This window comes from Globicephala melas, chromosome 6 (assembly GCF_963455315.2).
Source record: "Globicephala melas chromosome 6, mGloMel1.2, whole genome shotgun sequence".
NCBI lineage: Eukaryota > Metazoa > Chordata > Mammalia > Artiodactyla > Delphinidae > Globicephala > Globicephala melas.
In genome coordinates, this window is record NC_083319.1 from 53,846,688 (window position 1) to 53,866,680 (window position 19,993).

The window sequence follows — 19,993 nt, forward strand, 5'->3', positions numbered from 1 at the left end:
AAGAGTTTACAGATTAGGGAGCCTGCCCCAATTTTATAAGACCAGTACTACTCTGATACACAAATCAAACAAAAACATAAAGAAAGCAATACCTATGGAACACAGACACAAAAATTATTTATAAAATTCTAGCAAATCTAGTTTAGCAATATATAGAAAGGATCATACATCACAACAATGATGTTTAACTCAGAAATTCAAGGTTGTTTTAACATTCACAAATCAATAAATGTAATTCATGATATTAATAGGCTAAATATAAAAATGATGCAATCATCATAGATTCAGAAACAGCATTTCACAAGACAATTCAAGATAGAAACTATTAGCAAATTAGGAGTAGAATGGACTTTCTTCAACCTGATAAAAGACATCTACAAAAAAGAACTACTGCTAATGGTGAAAAGTGAATGCTTTCCCTGAGACACATGAACAAGGTAAGGATTTCCATTCTCATTTCTTCTAGGCAACACTGTACTAGAGGTCCTAGCTGGTGCAATAAGCACGAAAAAGAAGTTTAAAAAAAATACAGATAGGAAAGCAAGAAGTAAAACTGTCCCTAATCCAAGAAGATATAATCATTTATGCAGAAAATCCTAGTAATCTACACAAGAAACCTACAAGAACTAAGTGACTTAGCAAGATTGCAGAATCGCGCTTACATATAAAAAAAAAAAAAAGTCAACTGTCTTTCCAAAGCAATGGATAATAAATGGGCTGCTTGATGAAGAACAGGATATTTGTGTGATTTCAAAGTGCCTTCACACAGGTTGCTTATTAGTTACATCTAACAGGGAAAGCATAGTAACTTTATAGTGGAGAAACTGAAAAACATCTTGACCTGGTGATCAAAATTTCTATTATCAACAAGGGGTAGATAGACCTCAATGCTCCCTGATGTGAAATCCTGAGAAGGACACAAGAGCAGTTAGGTAGTTTTCTGACTAGGGACGCATAACCTGAATCTTTCCATGAGGAAACATAAGAAAAACTCAAATTGGGGAATATTCTATAAAATAACTGGTCTCTATTCTCCGAATAACACAATATCATGAAAGAAAAGGTTGAGGAACTGTTCCAAATTAAGGTAGTCTAAAGAGACAAGACAACTAAATGCAATGCATGATCCTGGACCAGATCCAGAACTAGAGAGGGAAAAGAGATGCAAAAACATTATTGGGACAATTTTTTAAAGTGGGTTATGGATGGTAGATTAAATATAAATATTGAATAGATGTTAAATTCCTGAATTTGGTAATTCTACTGTGGTCACGTAAGAGAATATTCTTATTTGTAGGCTATACCTCGTGAAACACTAAAGAGTAAAGAAGTATGACATGTGCAAATTACTCTCCAATGGTTCAGGAATATAATAATATGTGTTTATAGATATGTACAGACATATACAGAGATGGATATAATATGAAAAAATATTGTAAATTAATGAACCTGTTCAAAGGGTATTCAGAAGTTCTCTGTTATGTTTATGCAACTTCTCCGTAAGTTGGAAATTTTTTCAAAACAAAAAAAGATAATGAAACTTCTCCAAGATTCATAATTCCCAGAATAAGGTTCACCTGTGTCTTTATTTCTTTTTCTCACTTAGTGGAATGTTGATAAGAGTGGGCTTTTCCATGTTTCTATTATCATCCCAATTAATGACATGAGTTTTCTATATTAAACATCAACCCATGAAGAGTGCAGGGGCAGATAGGAAGCTGTTGAAAGAACAGAGCCTTACATTTTCTCTTTGTCACTTGGGCAACTTCCTTCATATCTATGAGCCTTAGTGTCTTTGTGTAAAAATGGGAATAAGTAATAATATACCAACTTCACAGGGATGCTGTGAGAATTACAATAAGAAAAAGTATAAATACATAGTTGTAAAAAGTATATTAAAAAGTACATACATAATGTTCAGGCAATGCTGGGCCTCTGCTTCATGCCCTCAGATACTTTCAATCTCCCTCAAAATCCTCCCATGTCTCACCTAATCTGGCCTCTCGTTCTCTGATCTCACCACTCTCCTTCTCCCATTTGATCTAGTCCCTCTGTTCTTAGTGCCATTCTGCAAGCATTCTCTGCCTCAAGGTCTTTGCAGCTCTGTTCGCCTGTCTCGACCACCCTTAGCCCAGGCACACACAAGGCTCCTCCCCTCTGCTACAGCTCTCTACTCAAAAGACAGATGTCTTATCAGTGAAGCTTTCCCGCTACTGACAAAACAGTAAACACACTTAATTCCTATTCTCTGCCTCTTTCCCTGATTTATTTTTCTTTTCAGGGCTTATCACACACAACCCACTATATATGTCCATTTACTAATTGTCTGTGTCCTCTTAAAATGTCAGCTATATGATTGCAAGGACTTTTATTTATTCAGCACTGTATATTTAGCACATAAATAAGTGCTTGGCACATACACTCTCAATATTTGTGGAATGAATGAATGAACAGGGAGTAAATCTTGCACATATCTAGTACATGCACAGTCAATGCTTCACGGTAATCATCTTAAGTCCATTTAATGAGAATGTTTTTTTCTCTGTTGACACCTGTCATTATTAAATATCCCCACTGCTTCTAAATGAATTTAAATGCACTGGATTTCACCGTAGTCTTTGAGATCACTGGCGATTATTTAATATGTAACCAAATCAGGCTTGCAGATCACTTGAGTCACAATTTTGAAGAAGGAAAGGAGGGAGGGAAGAAATATTCCTCACACAGACATCTGAATATTTGCTCATTTCTTTCTTAGTGGTTCCACCTAATTATCAAGACAGGGCAACTCCCCAGTAAAGCTGGATTTTCTTTCTTACCCAAGTTACAGATAATTGGCAGCTGTTCACTCACTTCTAAATATAAAATAGCACCCTCACATTTCAAATGCCACATCCTCTTACTCCAGAACAGCAGAGCACATCTCAAAAATTCAGCGATCGTATCTGATGGGCAGTGACACCAATAGACGGTCCTCTGTCAACACCCAGGCTGACAAATGACAATCAATATCCCACTGCCACATGGGACCCTCCGAGTCACAGCCAGCTTGTTCCTCACTTGCCACTACCTTCCTGCAGCTGTAGGTTCCAGCCTGCATCACGACCTGCCCTGACAGATCCAGAATGAGGGGTCAGCTGCTTGGCTTGCTCCGTTTCCAGGGCCAGAAAAATCAGGCAGCCAACTCCCCAGGGACTTTCACTGAGTTTGAAAGCTACTATTCAATTAATCCATGGACGACCACCAATTTGCAAACATATGCATTTGCAGTCCTTTTGGTGCTGGGATTCACTTTCAGCAGAGATCAAGAGACACATGAACTCCAGAATTAGGAAGATGTCATGAGGCATCCTTGGCAAAATCCTCAAGTCAGAAACTCCTGTTATCAATTATTTTTCCTTCTTACAGAGGAATGAGACTAATAAATTATAGCCAGTGCTCTAAAGCATGGTGAGCCCAGGTCTTGGTGCTCATTCCTAAAGTACAGGTTACACACTGAACCAACTAAGAATTCATTATACGAGAATTAGTCCTATCCAAAGGGCTTCTTATTTAGAAACTTTTTTCCCTGCTTTTTTATTGGTATAAACAGATTAAGAAGTATCTTAGTACTCTAAATTACTGAGCCCAAAGTCTCTGTCTCAAGAAATGTAATGGAAAGGATTAGTATACTCTCTCTATTTGTCACCTAAGTCAACAGAATGATGACAGGGACCTTGGTGTAGGATCAGCGCCCCCAGTACTAAGTGAGCCATGTTGGTTCTGGGCCTTATGACTATCCAAGCTATTTAAGATTATATCCTTCAGGTAGAGGGACAGAAGTAGTGTGGTAGTACATGGCAACTGCTTGGCCATTGGATGCGATAGAGAATAAAATACATCCCAAGTTCTTTACACTTTGTCTATTGAAATCTCAAAATTTCCATTTCACTGCAATTTAAAGGTTCAAAGATAAGTTTCAACCAGAAAATGAAGGCAGCCTCAACTTTGAGAGTCCCTAAACATGAAGTTCCCAGGCCTGCTAAGACTTTTGGTACCAACTCTGAACAGTACCATAAGCTTGAAACATGGATATCACAGAAATGTGAATTCTATCTATAGTTTTCCAGTATGGTTTCCTTGAGCATTAAGTGCTCTAAGTGAGTACACATTAAAAGAAAGGTTTTCCATTCAGTCTTCTTGCTGTGCAATTGCACCTTATTCTTTTCACTGGTTTCTTTCTTTCTTAAAACTAAATGTGTCATTACAGAAGGATGCACTGTGGTGTTGGAGTAGGTAACTCTAGATTTAAATCCTTGATCAGTAATTATTAGTCATATTACCTTAAGAAAATGACCGATATTCTCTGAATCTCAGTTTCCTCATCAGTAAGATGACCAATTAAATCCTTCAAGTGGACAGTACATTAGATAATAGGTTTAACGTTTATAGTATAAAAAGTTAAAATAACATTTTGCTCTTAACTTGGTTATGCTGATCACATAGCCCAGAAAAAAATTTCCATTTATTAAAGCCTTGAATTACTGAAATCCATAAACTACCAAAAAATTATAAAACATTCACATGCTGAGATAAGCCACATCCTGATTTTCATTACCAAAGATAGGAATTTCTTGTTTTCTTAAAACTGACTCAACCATAACTCAATCAGAACTGCAGACTGTCAAACAATTATACAAGGGCTTCCCTGGTGGCGCAGTGGTTGAGAGGCCGCCTGCTGATGCAGGGGATGCGGGTTCGTGCCCGGTCCGGGAAGATCCCACATGCTGCGGAGCAGCTGGGCCCGTGAGCCATGGCCGCTGAGCCTGCGCATCCGGAGCCTGTGCTCCACAACGGGAGAGGCCACAACAGTGAGAGGCCCGCGTACCGCAAAAACAAACAAACAAACAAACAAAAACAATTATACACCAGTAAAATGAACAACCGCAAGAAATGGATAAATTCCTAGAAATGAACAATCTGCCAAAACTGAATCAGGAAGAAATAGAAAATATGAACAGACTGATGACCAGTAATGAAACTGAATCAGTAATTTAAAAACTCTCAACAAACAAAAGTCCAGGACCAAACAGCTTCACAGGTATGCTCTACAGACATTTAAAGAAGACTTAACACTTATCCTTCTCTATTAAACTCAAAAAATTAAAGAGGAATAAATGCTTCTGAACTCATTCTATGAGGCCAGTATTACCATGATACTGAAACCAGACAAAGACACCACAAACAAGAAAATTATAAGCCAATTATCACTGACTAACATAGATGCAAAATCCTTGACAAAATATTAGCAAACCAAATTCAATAATACATTAAAAGGATCACACACTACAGTCAAGTGGAATTTATCCTAGGGATTCAAGGATGGTTCAATATCTGCAATTCAATCAACATGCTACACCACATTAACAAACTGAAAAATAAAAATCATACAGTCGTCTCAATAGATACAGAAAAAGCTTTTAACAAAATTCAACTTCCATTTATGATAAAAACTCTCAACAAAGTGGATACAAAGGGAAAATACCTCAACGTAATAAAGACCATATGTGACAAACCCACAGCCAACATCATACTCAGTGGTGAAAAGCTGAAAGCATTTTTTCTAAAATCAGGAACAAGACAAGGATGCCCACTCTCTCCACTTTTATTCAACATAGTATTGGAAATCGTAGCCATCACAATCAGATAAGAAAAAGAAAAGGAATATGAACTGGAAAAGAAAAGGTAAAACTATCATTGTTCACAGAAGACATGATACTACATAGTGAAAATCCTGAAGATGCCACCAAAAAACTATTACAACTAATGAATGTATTCAGTAAAGTTGCAAGATACAAAATTAATATACAGAAATCTACTGCATGTCTATACTCTAATAACAAACTATCAGAAAGAGAAATTAAAAATGCAATCCCATATTCAATTGCATTAAATAATAAAATACCTAGGAATAAATCTAACTAAAGAGGTTAAAGACTTGTACTCTCAAAACTATAAGACACTAATGAAAGAAACTGAAGATTACACAAGCAAATGGAAAGATACACCATGCTCATGGCTTGGAAGAATTAATATTGTTAAAATGACCAAAGGCAATCCACAGATTCAGAGTAATCCCTGTCAAAATACCAGTGGCATTTTTCACAGAACTAAAGCAAATAATTTTTAAATTTGTATGGAAACATAAAAGACCCTGAATAGCCAAAGCAATCTTGAGGAAGAAGAACAAACTATACTACAGAGTTATAGGGATAAAAGCTACAGTGACACAAAAACAAACACATAGTCAATGGAATAGAGAGCCCAGAAATGAACCCACATTTATATGATCAAATATTATATGACAGGGGAGGCAAGAATTTACAATGGAGAAAGACAGCCTCTTCCATAAATGATGGTGGGAAAACTGAACAGCTAAATGTAAAAGGATAAAACTGGACTACTTTCTTACACCATATACAAAAATAAATTCAAAATGGATTAAAGGCTTAAATGTAAGATCTGAAACCATAAAAGTCCTAGAAGAAAACACAAGCAGTACTCTCTCTGACAGCTTAGCAATATATATATATTTTTGATGTGTTTCTTTAGGCAAGAGAAACAAGAGCAAGAATAAACAAATGGGACTATATCAAATTAAAAAGCTTTTGCCCAGCAAAGGAGACTATCAACAAAACAAAAGGCAGCCTACCAAATGGGAGAAGATATTTTCAAATGATATATATGATAAGGGGCTAATATCCAAACTGTACGAAGACCTCATACAACTCAACATCAAACAAACAACCTGAGTAAAAATGGACAGAGGATCTGAATAGACATTTTTCCAAAAAAGGCATACAGATGGCCAACAGACACATGACAAGATGCTCAACATCACTAATCATCAGGGAAATGTAACTCAAAACCACAATGAAATATCACCTCACACCTGTCAGGATAGCTATTGTCAAAAAGGAATAAATAACAAGTATTGGAGAGGATGTGGAGAAAAGGGAACCCATGTGCACTGTTGGTGGAACTGTAAATTGTTATAGCCATTGTGGAAAATAGTGTGGAGTTTCCTCAAAAAATTAAAGATAGGACTGTCATCTGATTCAGCAGTTTCACTTCTGTGTATTTACTCCACGAAAACAAAAACACTAATTCAAAAAGGTACATGCACACCAATGTTTAGTGCAGCATTATCTACAGTAGCCAAGAAATGGAAGCAGCTAAGTGTGCATTGATGCATGAAATGGATAAAGAAGATGCAGTATATATATACACTGGAATATTACTCAGCCATAAAAAAAGAAATCTTGCAATTGTGACAACATGGATGGATTTAGAGGGTATTAGCTAAGTGAAATAAGTCAGTTGGAGAAAGACAAATACCATAATGATCTCACTTATATGTGGAATCTAAGAAACAAAACAAATGAACAGACAAAAAATGAAAACAGACTCGCAGATACAGAGAACAAATGAATGGTTGTCAGATGGGAGGCAGGTGGGAGGTGGGGTGAAACAGGGGAAGAGGATTAAGAGATATAACCTCCAGTGATAGAGTCACAGGTGTAGAAAACAAACTTATTACCAGGTTACCAGGTGGGGGGGAGGGGGGAAGTATAAATTGGGGGATTGGGATTGACATATACACACTACTACATATAAAACTATACACACTACTACATATAAAACAGATAACTAATAAGGACCTACAGAGGGAACTCTTCTCAATACTCTGTAATGATCTATATGGGGAAAGAATCTAAAGAATAGACATATGTATATGTACAACTGACTCACTTTGCTGTACAGCAGAAACTAACAACATTTTAAATCAACTATACTCCAATACAAATTTTTTAAAAAGAAAAGGGAAAAAGAAAAATGCCACAGGGATATAATGTACAGCATAAGGAATATAGTCAACAATAATATAGTAACTTTTTTTTTTCTGGCCACGCCTCACGGCTTGCAGGATCTTAGTTCCCCGACTAGGGACTGAACCTGGGCCAAGGCAGTGGAAGTGCCTGAGTCCTAACCACTGGACTGCCAAGGAACTCCCAACAATGTTGTAGTAACTTTGTATGGTGACAGATGGTTACTAGACTTATCGTGGTAATCATTTCATAATGTAAGCAAACGTCAAATCACAGTGTAGTATACCTGAAACTAACATGTCAACTATATTTCAATAAAAATAAATAAACAAATGCACATACTATAAAGTCAAATGGGAAAAAAAAAATTCCCCCATGCTCTTTTACAGTCAAGCTCCCCCTAACTCCCAGCCCCAGACAATCACTGATCAACTTTCTGCAACTATAGATTAACTATGCCTGTTCTAAAATTTTATATAAGTGGAATTATACGATATGGACTCTTACATACCTGGTTTATATCGCTCGATTTAAAACTTTTGAGATTGATCTATGTAGTTGAGTTCACCAGTCATTCATTTCTTTTTATTAATAAGTAGCCCTCCATTGTATATATATGGCATAGTTTGTCCATCCACATGCTAACGAACAGCTATCTGAGTTGTTTCCAGATTTTGGCTATGGTAATAAAGCTGCTGTAAAAATTCCTGGACAGGTCTTTTGGCATACATAACGTTTTTCCTTCTCTTGGGTAAATATCTTGGCATGGATTTGTTGGGTCATAGGATAATGCATATTTAACTTTTTAAGAAAGTCTCATTTTCCTCTAGGTCTCACCCACAAAGAGAATGGTTGCCAGTAAGTTGTATATATGTAATAGCAATTGCTATGTCATGTTTTAGGATGAGCAGGAAGGGTACCTGCCTGCACCCCTTTGGGATGGGGGTGCAAGGGGGCTACAAATGCTAGAATGAAGGACAGCTTTTCTGTGAAGTAGAAGCACATATACTAGCAGTGAAATTCTTCCCATTTTTTTCAGTCTCTTTACAGGTGTCCTCTGGTTTTTCCCTGGAAGTAAAATGCCTGTCGCACTTTCTGCATGGGGATGAAGGAAGGAGGAGAGAGGCTGTAGAGAGCCTGCTGATAGCATCATCAGGTAGAGAGACATTTAGTTAATCCCATCTGGCTCCCCCGTCCTCACTGCTAGCCTCCATATTACTGTCTGATTGAGTCTGGAGCCCCTGGGGTTCTCTTTTATGGCAGCACCCACTCATAGATTCTGAGCTGCTCCTTCTTCTCTCTGATCACCCATCTTCTAGGAATTTGTTGAACTTGCATTTCCTGACGGTCCTTCCTTCATTCTCTTCACTCTTGCTGTGTCTGTTATTTTACTGAGGTGTCGGGAGAGAGGAGGAAAATGATTGTCTTTGGTATGTAGCCCTCACCCAGAAATCAACGGATCTGATTCAGTGCACTAATCTTGTACTAAATTTTGCGAATGAAACTTCCCTAGCCAAGCTCATCAAAGACCCTGCTGTTTAATCCAGCGCACACCTTTACGTCTTTTCCTACTCCATCTCTCTGTAACATCTGGATAACCTTGCTCCTTTCTTAAGTGTGCTGTTGACTTCCACAGTACTACTCTCACTTGGTTTTCTCCTGCCTTTCTGGCTGCTGCTTTCAGTCTCATTTCCACACTTCCTATTCTCTGCCCATAAATGTCGGTGGTTCCTTAAGGTGTCTCTTTAGGTCTTTGTTTTTTCTCACTCTATATCCTCCCTAATCTTGTTGCCCAATGTGCTCTTCTAAACCCCATTCTTGCCGTGTTTAAACAGTCCCCTTCCTGAGAAGCCTTCCTCGACCCTCAAGGCTGAGGTAGGTGCCCTGACTAATGTCCCCACAGCACTTAAGAGACTCGTTCAGAGCTTCTCATATTGCTTGCTCGTGAATCTGTTGCCTCCTCCAACCTTAAGATCTCTCAGAGTCCGAGGCTGTGTTTTTCATCCAGAGCAGCCCACCTGGGATATGGATGGTGATCAGTAAATATTTGCTGGACTGAACTGAGACAACAGATATTTTTAAATGCTTTGTGTTTTATACATGTTATTACCAGGAATAACAGTAAAATTTGCACTTTGAAGAAAAAATTTGCCAGAGAAAGATAAACCTCAAGTTAATCAGAGAAAAACAAATTCTTAATTGTGTAACATAAGTTAATGATGTTGTGCAGAAATTAATGATGCAAGGAAGAAATTAATGACGCACACTTTCATGTGAAAATTATATCCTCTTCATTCCTTGGCACCTCTACAGAGCCAAAACCAATATAGATTTCACCCATCAAAAAAGTCTCATACCCATGTCCACAGCAGTATTGTTCATGGGGGCCAAAAAGTGGAAGCAACCCAAGTGTCCATTGATGGATGAATGGATAGACAGGGTGTGCTATATGCACAGAATGAAATATTTTTCAGCCTTAAAAAGGAAAGAAATTCTGACACATGTGATAACATGGATAAAACATGAGGACATTACGCAAAGTGAAATAAGTCAGTCACAAGAGTACAGGTACTATAGTTTCTATAAGGTACCCTAGAGTAGTCAAAGTCACAGAAACAGAAAGTAGAATGGTGGTTGCCAGGGCTGGTGGGGAGGCAGGGAATGGGGAGTTGTTATTTAATGGGTGAAGAGTTTCAGTTTTGCAAGATGAAAAGAGTTTGGAGATGGATGGTGAGAGTTGTACGACAATGTGATTGTACTTAATGCCACTGAATTGTACTCTTAAAATGCGTTAAGATGGTACATTTAAAATTATACATATTTTACCACAATTACAAATAAAATTAAAAAGTCACACACACACAAGGAATTGCAGGCTGTCATATCTGACCTACAAATACAGCCTTCTCTCTGTATCTGGGAGCCAGTTCTTGTGAAAGCAGGACTTCCTCATACTTATTTTATTATTAAAGATAAAACTCCCCCTCAGTACTCCAAAAATGTTTATTAAGTTGTTCTTGTTTGAATTTTAACATGGAGGTCCTACTAAGATGCTCACACAGACTTACCTATCAGAGCTTGCCTGAGAAATGCACCCTACAAGCTCCTTGGGTTCAGGCCTATCTTTCTTGGCTACTGGGGCGAGTCTAACTGTGCTAAGGTAGTAATTTGTACTCACTGAGTCTGCTTCTAAATTATTTGTTGTTCATTGCTATCTGGATATCTAGCTTTATTTCTGTCTCAAGCCTATCTGAATTATTTCTGTCTATTGGATGTCTAGTCCCCTCTAACAAATGAAAAGTACTGAGAGGTTGGTATTCATCCTCATTTGGTATTGTCTGTCTACAGTTTTGGAGATATCTTAAATGACTAAAGCACCTACTTATCTATAACTTAGGTCTACATTTTACCAAGACTAGGGGCCTATCTCTACTGAACTCTTAAGAGGGTTGCCTGTGGAACATCCTGTACTACTGATATTATTTTTCTTAGCTGTAGAAGAAATTCTATTTTTTTTCTTTCCTTTTTTTTTTTTTTTTCTGTACGCGGGCATCTCACTGCTGTGGCCTCTCCCGCCGCTGAGCACAGGCTCCGGACGCGCAGGCTCAGCGGCCATGGCTCACAGGCCCAGCCACTCCGCGGCACACGGGATCCCCCCGGACCAGGGCACGAACCCGTGCCCCACGCATCGGCAGGCGGACTCCCAACAACTGAGCCACCAGGGAAGCCCTGTAGAAGAAATTCTAAAATGCCTTGTCCATGAATGTCTTTCTTGGAAAATATGTGTTTGTGTCTGATTTGATTTGACCTAGGAATGAAGTTTTCTGTACTATCGTTCTCTGGAGTTTATAAATGAGAAAATCTCCCTCCTCCTTACGAAGAAAAAGTTCTGGGAAATACTCCTCCATGGGTCTCTCTTTTTAAAATTTTTTTAAAAATAAATTTGTAGCTTTTTTTTTTTTTTTTTTGCAGTACGCGGGCCTCTCACTACTGTGGCCTCTCCCGTTGCAGAGCACAGGCTCCGGACGCGCAGGCTCAGCGGCCATGGCTCACGGGCCCAGCCGCTCCGCGGCATGTGGGATCTTCCTGGACCGGGGCACGAACCCATGTCCCCTGCATCGGCAGGCGGACTCTTAACCACTGCGCCACTAGGGAAGCCCTGTAGCATTTTTTTTCTTTAATAAATTTGTAGTATTTCTTTTTAAAAAAATAAATGTGTAGCATTTCTTTCTTTATTTATTTTAATAAATTTGTCCATGGGTCTCTAGATGGGACTCAAATATGCCTTACTGGGTAGGCCATGAATGCCAGGCTTTCAGCACTCTCTACCTGGGCTCTTTCTCAGGGTGGTGTATGCAGCAAGCAACCCTGAGGTATGAAGTAATATCTTCCTCTGGAACAAAGAGCAAGCCTGGTTACTGCTTGCTATTAAACAGAAGTTCCCCAAGCTCGGTGTTTCTCTCCTGTAATGCATCCCACTGCATGTGCAGGCACCCATCTTATCCTCCACATCTGTCTGGAGGATTTGGGGCTTAAAGAACTCAGAGAAAATATGCTCACACTTTGGCTGCTGCTCTTTTCCTGAGAGTCTAAAATCGTCTTTTACCTCTGCACCAGGAGTCTTAATGTCTTCTGTCAGCATTCATGGAATAGCGGCAACCTAACTTGTTAGTTTACAAATCAGATAAAATTCAATTAATATTGTTAAAATGACAATTCTCACCAAACTGATCAATCTCAATCACAATCAGACCAAGCACTTTTGTAGAAATTGACAACTTAATTATAAAATGTATATGTAAATGCAAAGGACCAAAAATACCTAGAACAATCTTGATAAAGGAGAACAAACTTAAATGGACTTCAAGTGTTACTTTAAAGGTGATCCAGACAACGTGATACTGGCACAAAGATAATCAAGAGAACAGAACGGAGAGCTCTGAAATAGACCAAGTCTATATACAATCATTTAACTTGCAAAAGTCTTTTCAACAAACAGGGCTAGAATAAATGGATATCCATATAGTCTAAAAATAATCTTTGGCTAAATACCTTACACCAAATAAAAAATGATTAAGGTTGACTGTATACCTAAAATATAAAATCTGAAGTTATAAAACTAATGAAAGGAAATATAAAATAGAAGGATAAACTGGCATTCATCAAAATTTAAAACTTCTTCTCAACATATCATTAGGGAAATAAATGAGCAAGCTATAGACTAGAAGATAACACCCATTAATTACATATGTGATACATATCTGGTATCCTGGATATATAAAGAACAATTCCATAGATAAACAACCAGTTAGTAACAAGCAAATGATTTTAATTCATAATCATGTGAAAAACTGCTTAACATCATTAGGTATCAGGAAAATGTAAATTAAAACCACAATGAGATACACCCCACCAGATACACACCCACCAGAATGAAAAAACAACTTAAAAGACTGAACGACCAAATGCTGGCAAAGATGTGGAGCAATCAGAACTCTCACACATTATTGGTGGGAGTGTAAAACGGTACGACTACTTTGGAAAAAATTCTGGCTATTTCTTATAAAACTAAGCATACAGTTATTCTATGCCCCAGCAATTTTACTCCTAGATACTGATCCAACAGGAACGAGAAAATGTATACGGTAAAAGAATATTCATCATAGCCAAATGGAAATGGTGATCTTCTACAGCTAAAGATATAAAGAAGGAACCACAACAAGATGGTAGGAGGGATGGAGATGTCGTACAGTCAAGACCCACACCCCCAGGTGGGTGACCCACAAACGGGGAGATAATTACATTGCAGAGGTTCTCCCCAAGGAGGGAGTGGCCTGAGCCCCACAATGGGCTTCCCAACCTGGGGGGTCCCACACCAGGAAGATGAGCCCCTAGAACATTTGGCTTTGAAGGCCAGTGGGGCTTACTTTCGGGAGTTCCAAAAAGCTGTGGGAAACAAGACTCTGCTCTCCAAGGGTGCACACAAAATCTCACACACTCTGGGACCCAAGGCAGAAGCGGTAATTTGAAAGGAGCCTGGTTTAGACCCACCCACTGATCTTGGAGAGCATCCCAGAGAGGCAGGAGGCAAATGGAGCTTACCCTGGGGACACAGACACTGGTGGCAGCCATTTGGGGAGCTCACTGTACCACATGGGCACTGGTGCTGGTAAGCGCCATTCTGGAATCCTCCCTCTAGCTTATTAGTGCTGGGACGTGGCCCTGCCTACCAGCCTTTCAGCCTCAGTACTGGGATGCCTCAGGCCAAGCAACTAGCCAGGTGAACACGGCTCACCCACCAGCAGGCCCATGGCCTTAAGACCCCCTGAGCCCACAGCTGCCCCTGTCCATCAGAGAGGCCAGGACCCAGGGCTGGCTCCACATACCAGTGCGCTAGCACCAGCCCTGGGACCCCCAGGGCCCTACAGCCAGAGACACTGGGACCCAGCTCTGTCTACCAGTGAGCCGGCATGAGCCAGCAGTAGGCCCAGGACCTGGTCTTACCCACCATTGGGTGGATACCAGTCCTGGGTTCCCCTGGGCCCCAGCCCCACCTAGCAGCAGGCAGACACCAGCCCCAGGACCACTGAAGCCCTGCAGCCTGCCATACCAGGATTTAGCCTGCCCACCAGCAGGCCAGCACTAGCCTCCAGACTCACAGGGCACTGCAGCCAGTCACCTGGTTCCCCCCCAGCAATGAGCCAGCACTAGCTCTGGGGCCCCCTGGGCCTCAGCCTCACCCACCAGCAGGTCGACACCAGCTTTGGGACCCCCCGGATCCTACAGCCAGCAGCCTCATGACCCAGCCCCACCCACCAGCAGCCAGAAATCTTTCAGAGTGCCTTTGAGTCTTTTCTTAAAATACTTCTAGTTATACTTTAATTTACCTCCCTATTGCTAGACATTTGTTGTCCAGAGTCTAAAAATGCTCAGCAAGTGATTCAAAGACAAAAACAGGATGAAATCATTGACGCTCAAACTGAAAATCACATTTCGGCAAACTTCACAGGAGAATCAACAACAGTGGTGAAGATCTGGACAATCCTTGGTGTCCTTTCCTGCAGCTTTGGATGAAGGAGAACCAAAGCAGGGTTGGGGGGCGGGGTATGAGAACACAAAAGTTCTCACGGTCTAGGGAAGGCTGACTGTTCTCTAGCCACCACATCAAGTTAAGCACCAGAACCAGTTTTAAATCATTCTATCAATGGATGGCAACTCGCATCAGGAAACACGGTGCCGAAAGTCAACCAACCAGGAGATTTGCCTTTGGAAAAGCCAGGGGCTTGGAAAAGACACAAAACTTACCAGCATGAGACTCAAACTTCAGCAAAGCACTGTGGTAGCCCAGAAAAATCAAGATGGACTCCTTCCCCACACAGCAATATTCAGTGTCTCTGTTGAGTGAGCATCTGAAGATACAGACACCATCAGCTATAAAAGGTGGGAAAGAGAAGGATTAGGAAAGTCCATTTTGAGGACTATAAAAAGGTTCAGCCATTCCTGCATTTCCGTTTTCAAGGCTCCCCATTTCTATCTCCTTAATATAATGCCTCCTGGGACATAAGTGAACATGAGGATGAATGTAACCACGGTGAAAAAAATAATTCTTCGCATATGGCTGAACAAAGGGCTCAAAACTGACTCTTGTCTCTTGCTTTTGTGTCTATCGTTCCATTCCCTATAACCCTTTATTCCCCAAATCATTTTGTACCTCTTGACACCATCCTAGGAGAGATCAGGTCATGGTTTTCTGGGTGATTCTTGAGCACCTACTATGTGCCCAAGATATCACAACAAATCTTCACTCTATGTACCATCACTGCCAGTGTTCCTACGTGAATACTAGGAAAAGAGTTTAGGTTCGATATGCTAATAAGTGGCAGAACTGGAATTCAAACCCAGGTATTCGACTCCAACGCACGTTCTTCCTACCACAATGTGCAAGCAGGATAAAGAGGGAGATTCATTCTGCAAGCAGAACCCGTGGTAAGTGGCTGTGGTCTCATTAGATTCACCTATAGATAATTGGGAACTAACTCTCAATTCCTCTCTTTACAGGTTAGACAGGGCCTTCACCTTGGGCAGCTGTAGTATGGTAGAAAGAGCAATGAAACTTGCAGTTTTGCTTTCATCTTTGATGTTTACTAACATTGGAACTTCAATCACCCGATCATTTTGAGCCACATTTCTTCATTATGTAAAATAAAAATACTGATGCTTATTTTACAGGCTTTTTGTGAAGACTGAATAATAAAGGTGAAATAATTTCTAAAATCCTATTAAAACAATAAAGGACTATTACTATTCCTCTCATTATAAAGTAGATCTTAGTTTCTATTCTTAATGTTCTCCTTTCTCCCTTACAAAATTAAATAGAATAGTTGTGTTAACTTAAAAACATAATTATATATATATAAAATTCTACTGTTACACATGAGCATATGCACATTCAAAACAGACACACAGAGTTAAAATGACCAAACATTTTCAAATATTTTCATCCATTACTTCACTCACAAGTGAGTATCTCCTGATGGAAGCATTCACAAATATTTTTCACAAAACATCTTGGCTGGTTAAATACTGCAGATGTTTTGAAAACATTTTCCTGGCATAAAACATGATTACAGGTTTAGATATTACAGCCCAGTCAGTGCCTCAAAGGCATAAGTGTCTCCTTGCAGGGAGGTAGCCATGAATGTAGATACATAAGAGAAGTTTGGGGTCTTTTAAACAATATGTTCTTTTTGAAATCAAAAGAAATATTTTCTTCAAGAAGGCAGGATTCCTAGCATTTACCAATTATTTCCTTTACGGTTTAGAAGTAGAATAAGAGAGAAGGAAGAAGGAATGAGGATTCTAGGCTTGTACATACATGACTATTACAGTCTGTAAGCTCTTTGTGGGCAGGGGCAATTTTACTTTATTTTTGGAATCAGTATCTTTTTTCCTCTGAATCAAAACATAGCCCAGTACCTGGTATTTAATATTTGCTGAATCAGTGAAAGCATTTCTCCATGTATTGACTGCACAGAACAGGTAAACGGCTTTATATTTTACCTGGTTCAATTCTCCATAACCAGATAGGCTCATAAAGTTTTGTTTTATTATTGTTTGTTTTGTTGAATAGCTCCTTTTCCTACTTTTATAAATTGTAAAATGCCTGTCCATGTATCCTCCTTTCTTCATCCTCTTCTTACCCTCTGTTTAAATATGGGTGGAGAATGTCTTTTTAAGTATACAACAAAATCCAGAAAGTACTGGTAATTACTCAAAAATTTAAAACCTACATATGGCAAAATTTTTCAAATACTTTAAGCCAATTTAAAAAGCAATGATAAACTAGGAAAAATATTTTCAACACACTTAACAAAGACTTAATATCCTCAATATACAATCAGCTGTAAAAAATAAGAAGCAATCAACCTACTGAAAATCTAGTAAGGAGGATTAATAGACAACTGGCACCTAGAAAAATGCTGATAACAAAAAAAAATGTGAAAAAATAATGAATCTCAGAAATAATCAAAGAAATATATGATAAAACAATGAGATCAAGCTTTTTATGTCTTACTGTTAAGTTTTTAAAAATATAAAATGACAGTATCAAATGCTGGAGAGGGTGTGAGAACACAGTGAATGGTAGTTATTCACAATGTAAATTTCTATGCTCCTGGAATACAGTCTGCCCATGTGCTTCAAAATTTAAAGCCTATGTATTCTTTGTTAGATATTCCACTCATAATAAAATTTTTTCTACGATGTACTTTATCAAGTGTGAATAAACGTATATTCAAGGACATGCATCTTAGAGCTGTTTATTTAGCTATCAGATGTAAAGAGGCCCAGAGCCCATCACTTACATGGCTGCTTTAATCAGACAGCTCCAAGTTAAGGCTGCCGAACAGCATGTGCAATATTACTGTGGCAATTTAACGCTGTGTTTGCCTTTGGAGAGAGCTGTTTTGAAAGACATACATCAAAATGCCATCAGTGGTTTCCTCTGAACGGAGAGATGTGGGAACATTTTTATTTTTCCCCTCATAAAGTTCCCCTCATAAACTACTGACCCTGCGCTCTAGAGCCTGCAAGCCACAACTACTGAGCCCACGTACCACAACTACTGAAGCCACGCACGTAGAGTCCATGCTCCTCAACAAGAGAAGCCACCACAATGAGAAGCCCACGGACCACAACGAAAAGTGGCCCCTGCTCACTGCAACTAGAGAAAGCCCGTACGCAGCAACAAAGACCCAACCCAAAAATAAATAAAAATTAAAAGTAAAAATTAAAAAAATCATTCATGGAAATGAATGTTTTATCGTGTGTTTTATTTGCTAATCTTATATCTTCTTGTGTTGATTTCCTTTCTTGTCCTTTTACCATGTTAGTACAGAAAACAAACATTCTAAATGATTTCTGTCGACGAATATGGTCAAGATTAAATTGCAGCTATTCTAGGGGAGAGTGTATTAACTGAGAATTGTGTCTTTTTAGAGAATTTATATTAGAAAAATGAAGACATACGATAAAAAATTGTTTGAGGGATACATATAAATCCAAGACCAGGAGATACCATTACATTGGTGAAAAGTAAGGATGCTGTGGAGATCATTTCCACTGTACACTTAAGTAAGGTACAAGGCATCTATATTTCTATCAAGTTGTTATTACTTGTAATAATAACAACATTTGCAGAGCACTCTGACTGCCTTTACGAACATCTCATTTCATCTTTTCAGTGATATGGAAGGCTGGCTGCTTCTGTCTATTCACTATCATTCTGCTTTTGAACTTTGCTTTCATTGACGACCCTCTTTGCTACTTTTTCGAAGGGCAAGGCCTGATCTCTTGGTAGCAGCAGAGTAACAAACAGAGTAAGTTCATGTGCACAAAATTTATCGAACTTTAGAAAAGCCCAGAGCCTTGCTGTTTCCTACTTGAGGAAAAGCCACTTGTTCTACCAGAGGACTCTCAAAGAAAATCCATAATGATAGTGAATCCAGATGCCTTACTCTATCCTCCACCTCAGCCCATCTGACAAAACTTCCAAAGGCACACAAAGAAATCCAGGATCCAACCATTTTACGAGTGCATACAAGTAAACATGGAAAGTGCATACAAGTAAACATGGAACGTGGCACCAGGTAAAGTCAAGAGAATTGTCCTTGTCTCTCTTAACCAATATTTCTCTACTTTTCCACATATATACCTCCCTCTCCTTTCAGCCTATGCAAATGCAAAATCCAATCTCCACAGGAAAGCTACAACACTAGTAGATTAAGAATATTAGATATCAGACATGATCTAGAACAGATATTCTAAAATATATTTTTATACATAAATTCCTGGACCAAAGAGTACTCGTGACCTAATAATATGTCATTATGCCAGTTCTTTGCTAAGTAAGCCTTTTAATATTTTGCTATCAAGAACTAGGAAGTTAGTCTATCTAAGGAATGTTTCCTAGACACATAACTAAAAAAAGGACTGCACAGGCAGCACCTATAAAGATGGAATAAAGTATACAGACAAGTAAGCAATTATTTTCAACAAATTTAACTACGGAAGATGAGTGTAAAGAAAAAAGGGCAGAATTATGGAACTCTAAGAAATCTAATATTAAAATTAGACATCAACATTGAATAACACAGTTTCTTAGGGGATGTGACACAGTAGTAATAAATGATATATTCATAGCTTTTTCCTCTCTTCTACCTGGTAAGGAGAATTTTGTATCTGAAAGATTAGATTCTAGTTTTTTGCTTGCTGGAGTAATGATTGTGAAGAAAAACTGAAAATGGATCGATTGATTCAGGTTGAAAGAGACTAAAAGTTAACAGCGGAAAAGAAATGAAGAGAATGGGAAGATTAGGAGAAGGAAGAAAGGGATCCGGAGGTGGTTCTAGAGTTGAGGACTGTGGTAGCTGTCATACGTGACAGACAGAGACAGAGAGAGAAAAGGGGCTTTTAAGACATCAGTCTCAGAATAACAATAATGAATACTATCACTACCAACTATGATTACTGAAAGAGATGTCTAATTGTTTTATTGTTGTTTTGGTTTGGCACTGGTTTGGTTTTGTAAGTGTGCACCCCTTCCTCTACATTTTGTTTATTATATT

At 38.9% G+C, this 19,993-nt stretch overlaps 1 protein-coding gene across 1 annotated transcript in view; it reads right to left on the bottom strand.

The window, feature by feature from the left end:
- The window catches only part of LOC115863918 (histone-arginine methyltransferase CARM1-like), a 268,372-nt gene that overhangs the window by 151,743 nt on the left and 96,636 nt on the right, over positions 1-19,993 (bottom strand). The window contains exon 2 of the mRNA XM_030877185.2: positions 15,174-15,299. Within this exon, the coding sequence (XP_030733045.2) occupies positions 15,174-15,299 (126 nt within the window). The remainder of the gene's footprint in view (positions 1-15,173; positions 15,300-19,993) is intronic.